General features: G+C 39.4%; 1 protein-coding gene across 1 annotated transcript in view; it reads left to right on the top strand.

The window, feature by feature from the left end:
* Positions 1 to 18716, top strand: part of LOC139118796 (sulfotransferase 1C4-like) — a 57408-nt gene extending 38692 nt beyond the window's left edge. The window contains exons 2-7 of the mRNA XM_070682258.1: positions 9559 to 9763; positions 11080 to 11339; positions 11976 to 12099; positions 15475 to 15569; positions 16237 to 16408; positions 17327 to 18716. Coding sequence (XP_070538359.1) covers positions 9604 to 9763; positions 11080 to 11339; positions 11976 to 12099; positions 15475 to 15569; positions 16237 to 16408; positions 17327 to 17442 — 927 coding nt within the window. The 5' untranslated portion in view covers positions 9559 to 9603 and the 3' untranslated portion in view covers positions 17443 to 18716. The remainder of the gene's footprint in view (positions 1 to 9558; positions 9764 to 11079; positions 11340 to 11975; positions 12100 to 15474; positions 15570 to 16236; positions 16409 to 17326) is intronic.
* Positions 18717 to 22458: the final 3742 nt, after the last annotated feature.

Raw genomic sequence — 22458 nt, 5'->3', positions numbered from 1 at the left:
TACCAGGAACCAAGAACTGGAATCAGTTCCCGCCAAAACTGAGAAAACGACAAGATGTTGAATCAGAGCGTGCAAAAACGGACTCTAAGGTTATTGAGGTAGCACATAGGCTGCGTGCTCCCCAAAGGAGTGCTCCCGATACGAATATGAGTTTCTTAAACTTCTTTTTTACTTTTCAAATAAATTGGACTGCGACATGTTCTTGATTCTTTAAGCGTATGGCTACATCTTCCAAGCCCGTTTCAAAATTTTGTTTTCCCGCCGAAAATTCTGACCGCATGCTCAGCAAGTACAGAGTACAAGTTCCCCGGTATTGCCTCTGCACTGTACCAGGTACCATCGAATCAAATGGTATTAACTTGAATTGAATCCAACAAGGCCGGCTAATTGTTGCGTACCGTCGCAAATATGCTGACCGAGTTACCTGTATTTTTGCGGAATTTAGGTTATTTTCAAATTAACTTAATTACCATAATAAAGAAAAAGTACGGTCGGTATGGATCACGTGACATGGATGGTTTGCTCGCTTTAACAATCATATAAAAGATCGCGTCTTAACAACCGTTACACAAAACTTATTTGTGTGAATGGAATGTCCTGAATAAAGATACTGTTTACCTTTGGCGAAATAAATAAATGTGTTTTTCCGGTAATCCTATCTATCCCGCCATATGTATTAAAACCTTCCGACTCTAAACTGTTTTCTCGCATTTTCAAACATCACGCATACTTTAGGCAAATCTGCTATTTGTAAAAAGGTCACACTCTAATAGAAATAAAAAAAAACACTAAAAAGTTTGCATTGCAAGTGACCCACCCTATTTGCTGACGGCTTGTTAATGGACATACACATTTTTGGCTACGCCCTAGGTAGTATGCGCCACGAAAGTGAAAGACTAAAACTTTTACTCAAACTTTCCTCGAGGAATCTTTCAACCACTCTGTTTAAAAATCAAGAATAAGATTGGGGGGTCACCATGCAAATTTTGGTACTAGAGAAACAAATTACCTAAGATTTACCGATATTTGAAATTCAAAATGGCCGCAATCCCTCTCTATGGAGAAAAATCAGTTTTCGATTTTAGAAAAAAGTAGGACACTGGAAATTTTTCTTACACCAAGAGCTTTAAAATGAGTCCCCACAAGTGGTAGATCAGAAAACAATTGTATAGTTGAGAGTCCGTATATTTGTCCCCGAGGCTTGCTCCACCTTAATGACGTATACGGTCAGGATCATTATGTCCAGATTGTACTCTATTCCTGCATTGATTCTCCATTGAGGTTATCATTGCTTGACTGTCTGTCAGCCATTCAGTCTGCTCATCCGGCTCAGTCTCTGTTACTGTTTGTCTGTCCATCTGCCTCTCCCCTTTCATTAACGGAGTGATCTCTATCATTGATTAATTTTCGCAATATTACTTTTGCAAAAACTGAGATTTTGCTTTCCCGAGTTTGGATTTTCAAATACTAGTAAATATGAGGTAGATAAAACATGCTTTTTCAAGCAAAAACAAATCATTCAATTTGTTACCCGTGATTTTTATTCTCTTTTCTACGGCCATGAAGGAAAATAGTTTAATGTCTTAAGTATAAGAGAATCTTTAATCTTTCATTTTTAGGTGTGTGTAATCTTTAGAAAGGTACTCTACTAGTACATCTGAAACAAAAAAACAACCTATTTACCATGCAGCGCTATTACTATTGAAAAGCATTGTGTTTAGGTTAATCCGGTGCTCGACCTTCATCATCGGTGGATTGTGTTTGATTACAAAATGAAATTCACGGCCAAGGTGTGAGCGGCCGATATAATTTGGAGATTCGATAACCCCAAGTGGACTTTGGATCCAGGAGAGTTATCACTCCATGTCCTCGAATGTAAGATTACAGCTTGTCCGGGACAACGGTCAAGCCTCTTGTTCGTATGCACTCCGTCTTGCCGTCACCCCCAGAAATGATTAATTTGGCGGTGACCGACGGCCGGTACGTATAGAATGCAGTACTTCCTGACATGCGTTATGTGGCTGCAGACCATCGACTATTAACACCATTGATGTTCGAAATCTAGTGCAAATACGTCATCAAATCACCGTTGAATTCCGTACCCTGGCGGCCCTAGGTAGCTTTGCAACACCGCGAATTTTACTCCCACAAGGCCTCCCTTTCGGAGAGGAGCATTGATACTTTAATATATGACGCAATAAAGTGACCTCAATCGTGACCGGTAAGGAACAGAAAGTGACTTTTCTCTCTCCCATCTACCATATTTTGCGCCTGTTTTAAGTACTCAATCGATCTCGTGGAGAAGACTTAAAGTCCATATATATGCACTTTCGTTAAAACTCGCTTATGTGCCGCTCTATCCAATAACTGCTGTCGCCGTTGACTTGAAAGACAAAGTAGACCATTATGATTTGCGTGCTATTCTGGTTTTAAAATTGGAATGAATTTGCACACACGCCCACACACTTCTTCATTCCGTATATATTTTACGTATAGAGTTTTGTTAATGCCACGAACTGTCGATGTACAAGTAAACCATTGATTTCGAGGGTGAAACATTTGCTTGCAAGTGCGCTACAAAAAGCGAAAATCTTATCAAATCGCTAAATTAACTTTTTGCACATTATCACTACAATGAATTGATAAATTACGTATCATCTATACAACACGGCATACGTTCCACTCCCTCAGTCCGAATTGTGAGCAAATTCACCCCATCCTTTCCAAAGGTAATAAACAAGATGCTACAGCTAAAATACATGCTTGAAGAAACACTCTCAATTTCACGACTGAATAGCTTTGATATCTTAAAGTGACTTTTCTGAACATTCATCTATTCAGAAATTATCATATGTAAAACTTCTTTCCAGCTTGGACGATGAAAATGTTTTTGGCACAAAATTACCCAAAGCACATTAAATATAGAGTGTAATCTTGTCTTAACCTGTTCACCCCAATTCCCTGTAAACAGGTCCACACTCACCTTTGATAACAATGGGATTGGGCCAAACCATGGTGGTGAAAGGGTTAAAGGGGCAAAGACGGCGTATTGACTTTATGCTGTACATTGTCGAAGGCTTATATATAAATATTCAAATAAGCTGAAAGAGTGGCCGAAAATAAAACCTCAAGCGTGCATACTGTCGGAATAGAGAAAGAAAATGTAGGAATGGTTTCTAGTATCAGTCAGGCGCATACATAGCCCTGTAAGCTTATTGTTACCCCCGCCCCAATAACGATGGCGTTTAATTTGATACATATCATGCTTCAACAACGCCCTCTATGTTATGGTTCATCTTGAGGTGTTTCATGAGAGGAAAAACCCCAAAACTTAGTCTCATTCTGCGTCCATGATGAGATGTAGCATTAACATTATCCAACCGGGCTGATTTGTTGTAGAAAACCTTTTTTTTCTCATTTATCTTCGTAAGGTATGCTAAGAAATACATAACTTAATCTTTCTATTGTAAAGTGTATAATATGCAGGGGTGTCTTTTACAAAACTTCTAGGCCGGACTACAATCCAGCTGTCAGCAATACCAATGACCAATTAGCACGTTTAAGCTATATTGAAATGTTAAACGTCACACTTTTCTACATGCAATTTAATTCGCCAAACACAACATAAAATACCAGATTACATATCAAAAGTTAAGACTAACTGAGCTTACAGCCTCGATCGCGTTTCTGTACGTTAACAGCTCTACGGGGAAAAACATTTCCAGTTAAAGGTATACAGTCACCTGTAATCTAAATATGCCCAGATATGGTCAAAGGGGCGTTCCTTGGTATTGAAAATGACCACGCGAGGGCGCTGTTTTTCAAAAGCGGCCACCCGCTTAAAATCTGTGATTGGTTAGATTTTCTCTTTCCATGGTAACTGTGGCAAAATTAAAACAGGTGATAGTATACCTTTAAGTCGATCGGGTCATATTAAAAGACACATCATTTGAAATTTGCCAGTTACAATTTGTAAGACTACTTTGCGTTTTGAATGTTTAAATAGTTTTTTTGCATTGTCTTATGTGAAAACCTTTACTCGGATACTTTATTTACAAATATTGACGTATTGTGCGAGGCTTGAAGAATGGCGTTGTTTTTGTCAGATAGCATTATTGAAGCCCCTAACAGAATACGATGTGCTGCTGTAATGTTTGATTTATCAGGCGTACATGTCGACTTGGATGATATAAAAAGATTACTTAGCATGACCGGTGACAAGGTCTTATCTCGGTCCTCTAAGGAATGGCTATTGTTGGCTCAATTTGAAAACAACCGTCTGGGCATTCTAACTATATGTAAATTCAGAGGTGTTATTTATGAATCTTGCCCATATAATCACATGAGTCCTATAAATCGTCTTCGCATGTGAGTAGCTGTAATACTAGTATTTGATACCATTTTCACAGTCACGGCATATATCTGTCAACCTGTCAGTGTTAGATAGTTCTCGAAAATCATTCCCCTTTGACCGTTGATGAGTTAGATTAAATGAACCGACCTGTCTTCATTTATGTCAATACCATGGATGTGATGTAGGCAATTTTAGCTGTGAGATACCGACTCGAGTGTACGGCCGGCATGAGAGAAACGGCCACGAGATTTTGTCCGGTCTCGGCTGCAACATTACCACATTCCCTCCGCCCTGTGGCTGAGGGGGAAATGAACATCATAGTATACCAGGTATCATATGTATCAGGATTTTCTAGGGGGCAAGCTGGTCGGAGAAGACCCTAATCTAGGGGTTGATAGGTGCGAATGGCATACTAAAGAGCCTTTCACTTTGCAGTATCGAATTCTGCGTACTAGATGATAGCATCTGGCCAGACAAAATCTAAGCCACGCGTGATATAGGCGAACGCGCCCTTCAGACTAGAACGTTCTATACATACCTAAATACGGGATGATGATACACTTTTCGACCCGCATTGATCGCAAATGGTGTGTGTTTACGCTTGGCCCGTACCTGTGCCCTCACCCACCTCATAAATCAAAAGTGCGATATGAACCCGTTGACCGCACGGCTGACCTCGTGTTCAAAGAATAAATAGAGTGACCACTTGCGTCATTCAACCCAATTGAGGTGATGCACAATATGCCAATCTCCTGACGATGTCAACAGTTCATAAGGGCGAGGAGCCAGTCTTAACACTCACAAAACTTTTAGCAACGACACAGTCATGCTTCTTGCAACTCTTCCTTCTATCACATTGGTTCAAGCATATAGACCCTAGAGAAAGGTAGACAATGAAAGAACTGCATATTGCAAAAGACGACCGAATCTTTTGTGCCATATGCAGACATTTGCGAGATAACGACCGTTTTGAGTTCAAACTACCTGACAAACAGCTCACTGAAATTCTACCAAAGCACACATCTTGAGATTTCAGGGGATGTTTATTCTTAGGTAAGGCAGCCTGAGGATATGCACGATATGCGGTTTTTTAAAAAACTCCATCATTTTGATCAGGATAAACCAAAGAAAACCATAGGCGTATCATATCAAAGATGTAAAAAGCTACATACAGCTGCGGGTCGAGGTATTAACAGTGGACATTGTTGTTGAATGTTTGAATGTGGTAAATTTTTATAGCGCCATGTGAAGCAACATAACCAATTTGTGAAAGATGCGATGAGCTAGCCGTGGCAAGCGAAAAACTGTAGTCAATAGCGCGCATTCCTCGCTATTTTAAGTGTAACCGGAAGAACTTATATGAACATCCGCATAGTGCACCTCCGTTCAGCGCACCGTCTGACCCAGCAGATGTGAACATCTAAATCATTTAATTAGCACGCCGTCCTTGTACCGTACCAAGCAGTAGGGAAAAAAATGAAAAACACATTATCCCTTACTGCAAGGGGTAAAGAGATTAATGCATATACACCTGATTATTAGATTGAAACTGTTGAACTGTTAGCCAATTATGTCGACGTTAACAAACGATAAATCAGGTCAACATTTCTCCACTTGGTAACTTTAAACCGTTCTGAAAGATAATTTATTTTCTCCAATTATGCAATCTATGTGGAACTGATGTTTTCCTCAAAAGCTTTATAACTTATTTATCTGATTCCTAGAAAGAAGTGTGGCCAAGTGACACCTACACCAAAAGATGTGTCGTATTATTCTCCGCCGCGACAATGTCGATTTGACTTTTCGCATTCTATTGTTTGCCACCTCAAGCACGCACTTTACTACTTCTAGAAGCGTAGTACGCGACAGTAAAATTTGTACTTGTCTGCAGACCAGTTTAAGGGTCATCATAGGTCAGTTGGTTATTGTGCACAGGTCAGGTATTATGCTATGCCAATGCTCACTTCAGAAATTGTCATGTACGGAAGCTCATTACGGCCATCGAGAAGCAACATGCCAAGAAAACTGTCCGCAAAAAATAACTGTGTTATAAAAAGTAAACATGAAATTTAATAAATTAAAGTATTGGACGAAAAAATATTCGACAGAAGAAAATAATATTTTATTTGCATATTTTTGAAGAGAAAGATAGGAACATAAACATGATATGATATGTTGTAAAACCAACGTTATGGCACCTGCAATGTGTGAACGAACTAGACTTTACTGTGATCATATAATTGGTTGTCATCACACGTGAAATACTAGGAAAGAGTGCTAGCCCGGTGAAGCACAATTAACGTTAACATCATTGTGAACTCTCTGTCCACGCTTTTTTCATGAGAGAAAATGCCGAGAGAGTTTGATCGGTTGACCTCGCTGTTAATTTTATGCAGGAAATTACAATAACAATGCTTGGTCGAATGACGCAGTGCCTTGAGGATGGGATCACCAGTGGTATATGGGGAGGAGTACCTTCCCGATGGTGATAAGTGGTGCAGATTACCGTCGCCTAGGTGACTGGCGTATACGCGTGCCAAAAGACACCTATGGTTGATTTCCTGTTGACCAGTCGGATGGCAGAGTTGCAAATACCTGGACTGAACCATTTGTTTTTTTGTGGGTGTCGGTGGTACTTTGACAATATAAGTAAAGATGCACATATATTGAGTTTATTGTCTTGTTTATGAGCGGCCAGTATTTCAAACAGCATAAATTATGTGCATTTGCCCTTGAAGGAATAAATAATTTTCGAATAAAACATCGCGAATGTAACTACATTCCTTAAGCTCGACGTACACTTAAGTGCCCCAAAGAACCATGAAATCGCCCGACTTTCGATTGAAGAGATGAGTTTTGCCAAACCGCGTATACAGAAAAGTGGCCGATGACTTTATTTTTAGGATCATAGACAGTATAGCGAGATGTAAAAAATGTGAAACAGGCTCCCCACCTAACTATCCTAAATGTTTTTGTGTCGAGTTTGTGTTTGATTCGTTTCGAAAATGTGTTCCTACATTCTTATCCGATTGTTTGTGTTAATGAAATGTTTGTTTCGCTTTGGATATTTGTAGAGAAGTTTGGATTAGTGTGTACGGTAATGTTTTGTTTGTGTGGGGAAAGCTTATGGCGAGACGCAGCCGGACCTATGTTGTTACAAAAGTTGATAGAGTCGCCCTTTGACGCTTGCGTTTCGAAACCCGAGTGTGGTTTCTCATCAGTCGCAGTGTAGATTCTTTCCTTAGTTTGTGTTTGTGAAAATTTATTTTAATGCATTTTAGTGGTCTTGCTTTCGGATTAGCGGGGCAAGTATATTAATTTTGGTCACGTTGTGAGTCCGTTTGGTGGTTCGGTTTGTTTGTTCTATATTTCTTACTTCGGTAAATTTTGTTTTGACTGGTGTGTCTTTTAGATTTTTGCGGAGGTTTGTGAATTTTTAGGCAATAAGTACCACTGCGGGGTACGGATTTTGTTTATTGGATCAAGATACTTACAAGTATCCTGGTTGATGTGCTTGTTCTCGTACATTTTAATTAATAGTTCGTTTACTTTGTTTACTGTTTGTTCTGGCTTGTTGTGTATAATACTGAGTGTTACGTAATTGCCTTTCGCATTCGAGTACGTAATCGTTTGTGTTGACAATAACGAAAAACCGACCCTTTCGAAGAGTTATTTTCCCAAAATTTGTCCAATGTTTGCAAGCTGGTTTATCGCGATTCTTTTGGCACGCGACATGTTTTGTTTCCTTGTTTGAAAGGGTATCTCTAGAAGTGCGAGTTTAGAAGCTTCAGATAGCTTTCAAGTTTTTGTTTTTTTGTTGTTCGTGGAGTCCAATTTGACTTTTCTTTGAATTGGTGTTGTTGCGATTGTTTGTGTCTCACGATGTAGCGTAGTCATATTATACGACTTTATTTGTTGAAATCCTGAGGTGGTTTTATTCTGTTTGGTTTTGTTGGTGTCCGAATGAATTTTAAGGCTTTTGCCTAGTACTATTTTTCGGAGTTTCATAGTTTGAGCGATGATAGGTTGTTGTGAATTTCATGTTGTTGTCGGCTTTTCTTTGGAAATAGCTGATTTATTTCCACGGCCATGTTTTCTGTTACGTTACTGTGATTGTTTATTTTGTATTTAATGTTGTGTTTCAGTTGTTTGTTATGTGTACGATTTTGTTATTTCTTTTAAGTGTTTGTATGTTCTATGTCATTTATCGTATTTTTGGTAGTTCCCTTTTGGAGTATTTGGTGGCCCTGAAAAGGGCCGCTTGGTATGGGTTTTTGTTAGCGCTTGGCGCGTTTGTTTTGGCGATGAGCCTAGCTTTTTTATGCTTCTTTTCGCCGATTCGATGTGCTTGGTGAGTGGGTGCTTGCCGCCTTCTTGTCACTGTGTGTGCGTACATGGACAGTCTGCATAGCCCTTGAATGTGGTCTCGATTTTGATCAAACTTACAATTTAGGAGTATATATCAAAACTGATAAATGATTTATGTGATTACTGTAGCTATAGATAGGCTACATTCAGGACGGGCAGCGCCCGGGGGTAGCGACGGGCAGTAATTAGTAGGCAAAACAGGTGGTTTTCACCGTGGGCAGAACTCGGTGCAATGATACTGAACTAAGCCTGTCACCTTGAAGGTGAAACAAGGACTTCAAACACACGACGGTACAAACAACACCACAAGTGAAACGTACACATAGAAATACACGCGTTCCTACGTTGTGCCCACCCGGGCCACGCGATTAAAATATGACTGATACTGCTGGATAGTGTTAATTGGGTCGGTAAACAGTCAATTAATAGTTTAATTGACTACCTGGGTGATTGGCAGGTCGTGTCCAACGACGCATATGCAAAGCAGGCCAAAAGACAAAAGCCCCCAAAGTTATTGACAGCTGGCCAGGGGTCACCATGAATACGTAATGAAGCTTCACTACGCAGAAACTGCGTAGTCAAGCCCTTCTTAACCGGTCAAACTCTCTCGGCATTTTCCGGCATGTTCATTCCTTACGTTGTTGGGTACTATACAATCTTTCCATCGAATGAATACATTTTTTGTTTTGGAAGACGAAAAACATGATTCACAAGATAAACATTCGTTGGTGGCCTTAATGAGACCCGTACTTTTGCAAGCAGTTTACTATATAATATAAGCGTAAGCACAGCATTGAAGCCAAGCGTTCAACAGCTACCTATTATTTTTCCGCCAGCCACAGTTAATATACACGTTTCTCAGCTGCAAGAAATCTGCAAACATGTCCGAGGGCGAACTGGAACTACCTTGGAGGTTGAGCTACTTTGTTGAGCCGGGCTATCTCTTGCCCGTAATCATGGGTGAAGACAACCTGAAGAACACCATGCAGAAATTCGAAGTGAGGGACGACGATGTATTCTTAGTAACCTACCCAAAAGCTGGTAAGTTGTGAAATAAGTTAAGGTAGAATGTGCCTCGGGGGACTCTTAAAGGTTTACAATTCTTTTCTGATCTACCACTTGTAGGAGGTTCATTTTAAAGCTCTTGGAATAAGAAAAATCTTCACCATCTTAGTTTTTCGAAAATCTAACATTTCTTCATAAAGTAAACAGGAATGGCGGCCATTTTGGATTTCAAATACATGTAAGCTTATCGGTAAATGTTAGGTTATTTGTTTCTCCAAGTCAAAATATTGCATCCTTGATTTTTATTCTTGATTTTGGGAAAGAATAGTTGCGAGTTTCATCGAGGAAAGTTTGAGCAAAAGTTCCAAGTCTTTCACTTTCGAGGCGCGTACTACTTTAAAGTTCGCACCTCGAATTTGAGAGATTTAAACTTTTTCTCGAACTTAACCCCAGCAAACTTTCAACCATTCTCTTTCTAAATCAAGAATCCCCTTGCAAATTTAGGTACTGGACGAAAATTGTATCACAAGAACTTGAAATTTGAAATTCAAAATGACCGCCATTTCGGTATTAACCGTACAAAAACGTTAATATTGCGATTTACAACTGGCGGACATATTACCTTACTCAACGCGTCTGCAGATGATATAAAATAGGTCACAGGGAGTGAGATATGGTCACTCTCTCTCAGGCGACGTTAATTTATGGTTATATCAGTTGACGTCCGCGTCGAAGATAGTCTCGCTTTATTATTTGGAACATTTCTGGTCTCTTGGTTTGCAATTGTCGATACAGTTGATACTGTACTTATCGCCACGTAGAGCGGTCCTGAATTTAAGTCTGGCTATGAAGTCTGGTTATATTCTTGTTCCATTGCATATGAGTACTCAGAGAGAGACGATTTCCCAGCATTTTCCATACCAAAATAACAGGTGGCTTCATGATATCCCGGCTGGTATATCCGAGATAAAATATCTCCTGCAAGCTCTTCATAACATTTTATAGTATTTCATTTAGTATTCCAAGGATGATGGAAGCACAGGCAGAATATGTCTTGTCTCGTGTTTTATGGAACATTGTCATGCACGTATCTTTACACTCAATACAATACAGATCATTTCAGTTGTGCGTGTTGAGACTTCGACCCCAGAGGGCGCACTGACCGGCTCGACATTCGTTGGTCGGCCACGGCTAAAATTCAATTTGACAACATCGGTGGATTGTACTTCCGTTGATCTTCATCGAACGATAAACAGTTCAATAAATCCAAAAAGAATATTTTAGCATTTACAAGTTTTAATGTCTTTGCAAGCGCCAATATGCCTGACGACCAGATCTGTTTCCCCCACAAGGCACAAACTGGACCTGTGAGATCATCGACGCCATCCAACACGTCGACAATCTGGAGGTGCTCAAGACAAGATCCCTGATTGAGAAAACCCCACTTATGGAACTTGGTCCGAGTATCCATCCCGAGATAATCGCAGAAGGTGTTGCTGACGTACCGTCAATTTTAGAGGCGATCCATGCTCCATCACCGTCCCCTCGGAAGCTCCCAACACATCTCCTGCCCAAGTTCCTTCCTCCCCAGCTATTCACAAAAAAGCCAAAGGTATGTCAGACGTCGTCTTTCTTCCAATCCCTTGGCTGATTTCACAAAAATTCTCCTTACAACGTTCGTCATCGTAGGACCTGACTGAAATAAGCAAAGTATATGACATATGTATTTGTATTGCATCATTTTGCACAAGCGCATGCGCTATTTTAGGGGCTGCATTGGTGAAGATATTATTTGGAAACCAGGACACAGCATCGATGACTCTCTGTTAGGGCTAGTAGCTGAAATATTTGATGATTTTTCATTATTTTTGTTATGAATACCAACTCCCCGAAGCATGTTGAGATGCGCACTTTAAATCGGCCAGAATTCACTTGTCGACAATAACCATGCTGCAGTCTACACATGTACACGCTGAGTTGACAAGCAAAATACTTCAATATCTTAACATGCTTTGGGGAGCAGAACAATAAACTGTACTTGACATTGGAAACAAAACTATTGGAAAAAATCATCACCTTTAATGAGAGGATTGGTCAAACAGAACATGAGGGACAAGTTCGCCATTACTCACAGGACTGTGGTCAACTTTTGATTTGAAGAACGAACGACATTCTGAATTCACACACCGGTTCACACCGCTTAGCTATAATATCTCTTGACTCACAGAGCTCTTCTTTATCATTCCAGACAATATTTGTTGACAGAAACCCTAAAGATTGCATAGTCTCGCTCTTCGGCTGGCACGAGTCGACACGTTTCTTGGCACGAGTTGAGTGGGACCATTTCTTCGATGCGTACCTGAAAGGGCTCAGTAAGTTAACGCTGATGTACAATGTTTCCTTTTTCAAGTTCAATATCTGAATGTGCTTCCTGAACAAAATCGAAATATCAAATATTCGGCAAGACTTTCCGACAAAATGGCGCTGATAAATTGTCAAAACTTAGTGCACATACCTGACACAAAGTGAAACCGTTGGCAATGATCACATAGCATGATTGTGTTGACTATTGGAATATTCGGTATTGCATGCAACTTGCCGCCAGTCAAAACAGAATTATACAGGGAGTAACTGCCATAGGTGATTCCAAATGGCCCTTCCATTATCGTTCAAAACATTTTGCTCTGTTCTACGATTGAGTAGTAGATCATGCCGGAAAATGCCGAGAGAGTTTGACCGGTTAAGAAGGGCTTGACTACGCAGTTTCTGCGTAGTGAAGCTTCATTACGTATTCATGGTGACCCCTGGCCAGCTGTCAATAACTTTGGGGGCTTTTGTCTTTTGGCCTGCTTTGCATATGCGTCGTTGGACACGACCTGCCAATCACCCAGGTAGTCAATTAAACTATTAATTGACTGTTTACCGACCCAATTAACACTATCCAGCAGTATCAGTCATATTTTAATCGCGTGGCCCGGGTGGGCACAACGTAGGAACGCGTGTATTTCTATGTGTACGTTTCACTTGTGGTGTTGTTTGTACCGTCGTGTGTTTGAAGTCCTTGTTTCACCTTCAAGGTGACAGGCTTAGTTCAGTATCACTGCACCGAGTTCTGCCCACGGTGAAAACCACCTGTTTTGCCTACTAATTACTGCCCGTCGCTGCCCCCGGGCGCTGCCCGTCCTGAATGTAGCCTATCTATAGCTACAGTAATCACATAAATCATTTATCAGTTTTGATATATACTCCTAAATTGTAAGTTTGATCAAAATCGAGACCACATTCAAGGGCTATGCAGACTGTCCATGTACGCACACACAGTGACAAGAAGGCGGCAAGCACCCACTCACCAAGCACATCGAATCGGCGAAAAGAAGCATAAAAAGCTAGGCTTATCGCCAAAACAAACGCGCCAAGCGCTAACAAAAACCCATACCAAGCGGCCCTTTTCAGGGCCACAAATACTCCAAAAAGGGAACTACCAAAAAATACGATAAAATGACATAGAACACACAAACACTTAAAAGAAATAACAAAATCGTACACATAACAAACAACTGAAACAGAACATTAAATACAAATAAATAATCACAGTAACGTAACAGAAAACATGGCCGTGGAAATAAATCAGCTATTTCCAAAGAAAAGCCGACAACAAAATGAAATTCACAACAACCTATCATCGCTCAAACTATGAAACTCCGAAAAATAGTACTAGGCAAAAGCCTTAAAATTCATTCGGACACCAACAAAACCAAACAGAATAAAACCACCTCAGGATTTCAACAAATAAAGTCGTATAATATGACTACGCTACATCGTGAGACACAAACAATCGCAACAACACCAATTCAAAGAAAAGTCAAATTGGACTCCACGAACAACAAAAAAACAAAAACTTGAAAGCTACCTGAAGCTTCTAAACTCGCACTTCTAGAGATACCCTTTCAAACAAGGAAACCAAACATGTCGCGTGCCAAAAGAATCGCGATAAACCAGCTTGCAAACATTGGACAAATTTTGGGAAAATAACCCTTCGACAAGGGTCGGTTTTTCGTTATTGTCAACACAAACGATTACGTACTCGAATGCGAAAGGCAATTACGTAACACTCAGTATTATACACAACAAGCCAGAACAAACAGTAAACAAAGTAAACGAACTATTAATTAAAATGTACGAGAACAAGCACATCAACCAGGATACTTGTAAGTATCTTGATCCAATAAACATAAAATCCGTACCCCGCAGTGGTACTTATTGCCTAAAAATTCACAAACCTCCGCAAAAATCTAAAAGACACACCAGTCAAAACAAAATTTACCGAAGTAAAGAAATATAGAACAAACAAACCGAACCACCAAACGGACTCACAACGTGACCAAAATTAATATACTTGCCTCGCTAATCCGAAAGCAAGACCACTAAAATGCATTAAAATAAATTTTCACAAACACAAACTAAGGAAAGAATCTACACTGCGACTGATGAGAAACCACACTCGGGTTTCGAAACGCAAGCGTCAAAGGGCGACTCTATCAACTTTTGTAACAACATAGGTCCGGCTGCGTCTCGCCATAAGCTTTCCCCACACAAACAAAACATTACCGTACACACTAATCCAAACTTCTCTACAAATATCCAAAGCGAAACAAACATTTCATTAACACAAACAATCGGATAAGAATGTAGGAACACATTTTCGAAACGAATCAAACACAAACTCGACACAAAAACATTTAGGATAGTTAGGTGGGGAGCCTGTTTCACATTTTTTACATCTCGCTATACTGTCTATGATTCTAAAATAAAGTCATCGGCCACTTTTTCTGTATACGCGGTTTGGCAAAACTCATCTCTTCAATCGAAAGTCGGGCGATTTCATGGTTCTTTGGGGCACTTAAGTGTACGTCGAGCTTAAGGAATGTAGTTACATTCGCGATGTTTTATTCGAAAATTATTTATTCCTTCAAGGGCAAATGCACATAATTTATGCTGTTTGAAATACTGGCCGCTCATAAACAAGACAATAAACTCAATATATGTGCATCTTTACTTATATTGTCAAAGTACCACCGACACCCACAAAAAACAAATGGTTCAGTCCAGGTATTTGCAACTCTGCCATCCGACTGGTCAACAGGAAATCAACCATAGGTGTCTTTTGGCACGCGTATACGCCAGTCACCTAGGCGACGGTAATCTGCACCACTTATCACCATCGGGAAGGTACTCCTCCCCATATACCACTGGTGATCCCACCCTCAAGGCACTGCGTCATTCGACCAAGCATTGTTATTGTAATTTCCTGCATAAAATTAACAGCGAGGTCAACCGGTCAAACTCTCTCGGCATTTTCTCTCATGTTTTTTTGGGGTTAGTTTGAGAGTCAATTCAGTTGATCTCCAAAATACTTATTTTCTGAGGCTGAACTTAACAACAAAAGAGCCATCATTATCATCTAGATTCTAGATGGAATAATATGAATAAAATTAAAGTTAAAATCTTGCACATTTGACAAGACTAACCGTAAATTCAAACTTGGCCGTAATGTGCTAAATCATGCGTATGCATACAGTTGTCTCGCAATATCTGCAAATTTTGGAAATGGATAAATCAAGTCACCAAGTTTTGTCAAGTTTAACAAAAGTTTATACCAACTTCTTGTTCTACATATATGTTTCTTTTGTTTCACTCCGTTTCATACATTAAAAAGATATCATAAGATAAGACCTTTGTACTTACAGCGGAATACGGACCATACCCAGAATTCATAAAAGCATGGTATCCTTACAAGGACGAACCTTGGTTTTTGTGGACTCGATATGAGGAATTGAAAAAGGTAGAATCGTTAGCTTTTTTCAAACGGTGAAAACTGTCAATATATTTGTGATGTATGTCAATATGTCTTTGTGAGTACCTACCTACCTATCTGCCTGCCTGCCTGCCTACACACACATACGTACATAGATACAGATAGATAGATAGATAGATAGATGGATAGATATGTAGATAGATAGATAGATAGATAGATAGATAGATAGATAGAAAGACAGATACATACATACATACATACATACATACATACATACATACATACGTACATACGTACATACGTACGTACATACATACATACATACATACATACATACATACATACATACATACATACATACATACATACATACATACATACATACATACATACATACATACTTGGTGTCAAACGGAGAGTGTAACATTAATAAGAGGTGTTTAATGCCGTGCTCTGTTAGGTTTAGTTTAGGTTGTTAGTTATAAGTAAATATGCACTTATTGCTGACGTCACTCTTCTTTTCTGCCAGAAACTTTAGAAACTTTTTCCTTTGATAAATGACACAGTGGTTACGATGAACCCGATTTTCAAGAATTTAAAGAATTTCACAGAATTTTAGAAAGATTTTAAGAATTTGAATCAGGTCAGAGGTACGACATATATCGGTAACAGATCGAATTGATTTTCCATCTAGGATCCAAAAGGCTCTATAAAGAAGATTGCCGAGTTCTTAGGTAAGAATCTGACAGAAGAACAGCTGAATGAAATTGTTCGCATCACCGGCTTTGAATACATGAAGAAAGCAAACGAGAACGTCAAGGGACGAGAGTTCATCCTGCGCCCAGAAGGAGTTTGGCAGAGGAAAGGTAAGTGATACAAGGTTGCAGAAATTGCACTTGTGACCCCGCGATCGGCTGTGTCAAAGTGTGTGCAATTATTGTGGAACATCCTAGTCAGATAGAATGCACCTCGGGGGCAGATATCCAGAATCGAACATTTTTTCAATACTTTTCTGCTCTAACACTTGTGGAGGACTCGTTTTATAGCTCATGGGGTAAGAAAAATGTTCACCGTTTTAGGTTTTTAAAAATCGAAAATTATTTATTCGTCCTGAGTCAACTCTAAAGATGGCGGCCAAATTCGGTACATGTTACTTAATTTGTTTCTCTTGTACCAAGTGTTTCAGGGTGACCCATAATTTTTACCGTTAATTTTGAAAGAGAAAGATATAAAGATTCGGGCAAAAGTTAAAGTCTTTCTCTGTCGAGGCGCATACTGTACCTTAACACAATGTAAGGTACATATATTTTGGCTCCCGAAATCACAAAATTCGTCGATTGTTGTCAGCTTTCGCAGAACAAATTTTACGAGAAAATATAAACTTTTCACCCTCCTGTCTTTGTGGGGATAGAATTGTGACTTTTTCGCGTTATTGGCACATCGAGTTTGCATGCCTAGGCAGCAATTTTATATTATTATATAATTTTTATTGTATACCGGTAAAACTTATATATAATTGGCTCATACAAATCCAAGATTTGCACAGTGAACTTGATTTTACTTCGTGATTATGAGAGAGAGCACTAAAGTTTCCATCAGTAAAATATAAGCAGTTTTCACAACCTTTTTAGCTGTAAGCTCCTTTTCATAGACACTTAAGGGGTTTAAGGTCTTTACGAATTGACTGCTTGCAATGATTAAGTTCCAGTACATAAAATCACCACTTCATCATGCATAATACACAGACAAACTTATGTCCTCCATTCTGCATTTCCTCCCATCAGGCGTTGTAGGAGGCTGGAAAGGCTGGTTCACCGTCGCTCAGAACGAGGCGTTCGAGAAACAGTACAATGAGCGCATGAAGGAGTACGGACTCGAACACCTGAAATATAAATTTTGAACATATAGATAAAAATGTGGTAGTGGATATTGTTAGCGCTAGGGTTAGGCTGACAGAGCTGCATCAGGCTTATTTTTGTCAAATGACTGTAGGTATTTTTACAGTCCATACTTATCTCAATTAAATACTGTATATCTGCCAATCTAAATGAACTAACAAATCTGGATCTAAAACTGATACAGTGCGTTTCACCTAGGTACCGCAACTCTGCGTATGAGACGGACACAATCCACGTACAAAACAAACGATAAGCTTGGGTATCACGACACATTTCAAAGCCACCGGCTCATTGATTAATTACAGTAAACCAGCATGGGGCAGCCGCTCTGTCTAGACTGAGAGATACACTTGATCTACATTGTATTGCTTTTTTAGTTAGTTTCTGTTGAGAATACCTTCACCTCTTAAACTCTTAGCTGAAATTGTAAAAGAAGCAGTTACATTGTAGATCAAGTCTAGTCAACTGTTTATCTCTCAGTCCAGACAACGGCTGCCCCATGCTGGTTTACTTTCATTAATCGACGAGTCGGTGACTTTGAAATGTGTCCGTGATACCCAAGCTAATCGTGTGTTTTGTACGTGGATTGTGTCCGTCTCAAACGCTGAGTTGCGGTACTTAGGTGAAATGCACTGTAGGAAGAAAGTTTCTGGAAACTCCGACAATGAAGATGACGAAAATGGCTCAGGCGCATCGGCTTCTCATTTGTCTTGCTGTCGATAGAACCTAGGCACACCGCTGATTTATGAATTCTGGCATATAAATTTACTACATCCATTTTAGCAACTCTGCATAAGATTGTCACGACTCGTTTGCAGTGCTGATTATGTGAAACTGGTTTGTATCAAATTTCACATACTCTTGAATAAAATTTGTGTTATATGACAGTGCTCGTACGCTTGCCGGCTTATTTCCTTACGTTTATAATTTTTATTTTTCATTTTCATGCGGAGACTTTATAGGAAAATGAATAATATTAAAAAATGTACACTTAAATGATCTTTGATGCCTGTGTTCTTCGCAAAGAACTTGACATCATAAGGATACGTCCTGTTTGGGAATAGGTCTGAACCGGTTCCGACTGCTTTGAATCTTTGACTTAAACTGGTTCAAACTGGTCCAAACTGGTTAGGAGTGCCAGAGCGGGACATATCCCTCTACTTTTGAGACAACAGTGTAACGCATTTTATACTGTGTGCATGATATTGTCTATATTTGAATTGTTCACACCATAAGCTTTGTAAACTTTTAATAAAAACGGCATCTTTATAAAATATCCGGTCTCCGCGTCCAACTCTTTCAGATCTCCTGTACGGTATCTGGCAAATGCCGATACCAAACTTGTAACGATCTCAGATGGTTGAACATTCTACGTATTGTCTTAATAATCTAACACAGATTTGGTCGTATCCCAACCATTAACGCCCACCCAAGTAGTTTAACTATACTTCACCATTCACTACTATGAGGCAACAAGAAATATGTATTTAAACCTTAAAGTGGTAAAATGTTAGAAGATCTGTTCTAGGAATTACATCTCCTTTTGCAATTGCTTTCAATGGATTTTTCATTACTTTTGTTCTGTCAGTAAACCATAGCGTAATATTCTATTCCAAAAACTAGGTAGAAATTCCTTATGTTCAATTTACAAGTAAAATACTCGGCCAAATAAGTAAATTACCCTGCCGCCACTTAAATTTTACGTGTACAGTATATACTTGTTCCGACAATTTTACTAATACATCCGACGAGCAAAACGATGACCCTCCCTTTGGCAAAAGACAATCCTTTTGGCACATTGATCAATTGTTTATCATTGAGCGGACGAGTATTTCACATATTTACACACACGCCCTCTACATACAACCTGAAATGTTCAAGACAAATGTTTGTTTGTTTGTTTGCTGGTTGGTTTGTTGGTTTTGGGCTTTTGGTTGTCATGGAGTACAATGCCGACGTTTAACAGAAATGATCACAAATCTAACGTAAAATAACTTTTATGACAGATGTGTCTATTACGTCTTTGCCTGTTGATCAGACAATTTACATACATTTACAAATATGACGTGGATTTTATGTTCCTAAAGGTCATAAAATGTTATATTATCCACATCACTAAAGATTCCAAATTGGTGGAAGTGGAATTTCACCGAGCCATGAGGGGATTAGTCGAACTTAATGCGAATGTTTACACACTCCAGGTAGTGTTGGTATTCTGTTAAGGCCTAAACCAAAGAACACAATTGGAACTAATTTTGGATAATTCATGATGAAGTAAGGTATTTTAATCTGCAAATGTAAGCTAATCTGCTTTTCCTTTTATAAATAACAATTGTAATTTTGTAACTTTCAGCTATATGGCACCTAGCACTTTTGAGAAATTTAAAAAATATGTAGAGCCAGTATCCAAAATTAGTTCCAATAGTGTTAAAGTCACAACTTGGAAAATAGCGCCAGAAACTGAAATACGACTGACATATTGAGTTGAAGGTTACTGATGAAACTTGGTGAAATCTATGGTGGATGATTAATGTTTAAGTTGAGAAGTGCATGAGGAGTCTATTAAAATGTATTGTGGACTAAGCTTTGTAAAGAAAGAGAATATACATGCCAGGAAATGCCAAGACGATTTGACCGGTTGACCTCGCTGTTAATTTTATGCAGGAAATTACAATAACAATGCTTGGTCGAATGACGTAGTGCCTTGAGGGCCGGATCGCCAGTGGTATAGGGGAGGATTACCTTCCCATTGGTGATAAGTGGTGCGGATTACCGTCGCCTAGGTGACTGGCGTATACGCGTGCCAAAAGACACCGTCCCCGTCTCGGGGCTGTTCTCGGAGCGGGACCGTTTTCTCTGGTTTTCCGTCAATGTTTTCCACCATGGACAAATGGTAACAACACTGAACAAAAACCTAAATTATCTGCTTGTCAACCCAGTTTGTGTCAGTGCCGCCGGTCACGCGCACCACCCAAAAGTTTGACCGTCACTTAATATCGAACAGTATTCAAAGAAACGGTCCTACTAATTACTGCCGTCCCTGCCCGTCATTCTTCTAGCACTGCCCGTCACGAAATTGGCCTTTTCAATACAGTAATAGGTCGATATCTTAATATTCCACAACATTTACTTGTGATATAAACTTATAAAATCATAGTCCAGGGCCCCAAACCGCCGATCGATTTACGACCCGATAGTTATGCCGCTGACGCTGATATTCACCGGTGGTTGCCTGTGTGTGCGTACATGGACAGTCTGCATAGCCCTTGAATGTGGTCTCGGTTTTGATCAAACTTACAATTGAGGAGTATATATCAAAACTGATAAATGATTTATGTTTTCACATGGATTCACAAAAAGTTTCGCCCCGGTTTTCATTTTTGGCCTTGGAATTCCATCAACCCACCCTTTGCAGAGCAGTAAGCTTATGGGGCAAGTAAACATGGATGCGCCGGTGCGATTCAACGATCAACCTGTATATAGGATCGAAAGTCAACAATTTTATGGCTCGGACTATGATTTTACAAGTTTATATAAAAAGTATAAGGCGCAGGGTATTATATATTGACTGATTACTGTAGCTATGATGGGCTACATTCAGGACGGGCAGCTACGGGCAGTAATTAGTAGGCAAAACAGGTGGTTTTCACCGTGGGCAGAACTCGGTGCAATGATACTGAACATTAATAGTAAGCCTGTCACCTTGAAGGTAATGCTGTAGGTGAAACAAGGACTTCAAACGCACGATGGTACATACAACACCACAAGTGAAACGTACACATAGAAATACACGTGTTCCTACGTTGTGCCCACCCGGGCCACGCGATTAAAATATGACTGATACTGCTGGATAGTGTTAATTGGGTCGGTAAACAGTCAATTAATAGTTTAATTGACTACCTGGGTGATTGGCAGGTCGTGTCCAACGACGCATATGCAAAGCAGGCCGAAAGACAAAAGCCCCCAAAGATATTGACAGCTGGCCAGGGGTCACCATGAATACGTAATGACGCTTCACTACGCAGAAACTGCGTAGTCAAGCCCTTCTTAACCGGTTAAATCCTCTAGGCATTTTCCCTCATGTTTTAAAATTGGAAATTTCGAAATAAAGAAAATAAAGGTTGAGGTTGATGAGTCTATGCGTTATGAAGTTCAAATTTTTCCTCTTAGATAAGTCAAGTGAAACACAAGAAACACTGCATGATATTTAATTTTTCAGCTAAGTGATGTTTTGGGATGTTTACTGCAAAGTGCAAATGGAGGAAATTCATCAACGACCTGAGGCATCTATTCTCATTATACCTCTGCTGATTGACCATCATACACGGCTGTGTGAAAGAATTGTCCCCAAGTTTTATTATTAGGCAAACAGTTACTGCAGAGTTAGCAAATAATCAATTAGATCAATCAACTAGGATTTGTTTTTCTTTGACAACTTAGGCCTTTTGAAATAATTTCGCTGATGCAAAAACTTCAAAGTAGTGCCATAAAGTCTTCCTTTGCCTTTTTCGTGACTAGAGTCCCTTTGTGTAATCAACACGATGAATTCAAATGTTAGTATTAAGCACCAGAACGATCAAAATAATTTTATCTTTACTTTGAAAGTTTGTATGTGTGAAATAGAGTGATATTTCTAATGGACACATGTTAGTATCCCACCTCTGGAACAAGACAAAGCAACAAAGTTACAAAGTAGCAGCATTGATAACAAATACTACATGTCTATTCGTGATTACTGCATGATTACATATCTTTAGATTAAATCGAGTGTTACTTATTACCTATTTCTGCTTCAGTACCACATAATGTTTAAAGCAGTTTTCAAATTACATTATATTTTTTCATCTTTTTTATTTGCTCAGATATCAACCATGCCATGCTATCTGTTCAGTCAACATGTGAATTAATTACGTGATCTCATGTACACACAAGTATTCCTGCCAAAATAATCGTTAGTTTGGGTACAATCCACTTCAGAAATGAGTTAATTACCTTCAGCTATCAGACCGGCAGATTTG

The sequence above is a fragment of the Ptychodera flava genome, chromosome 19 (assembly GCF_041260155.1).
Source record: "Ptychodera flava strain L36383 chromosome 19, AS_Pfla_20210202, whole genome shotgun sequence".
Classification (NCBI taxonomy): Eukaryota; Metazoa; Hemichordata; class Enteropneusta; family Ptychoderidae; genus Ptychodera; species Ptychodera flava.
This window is presented reverse-complemented; position numbering and strand designations above follow the sequence as displayed.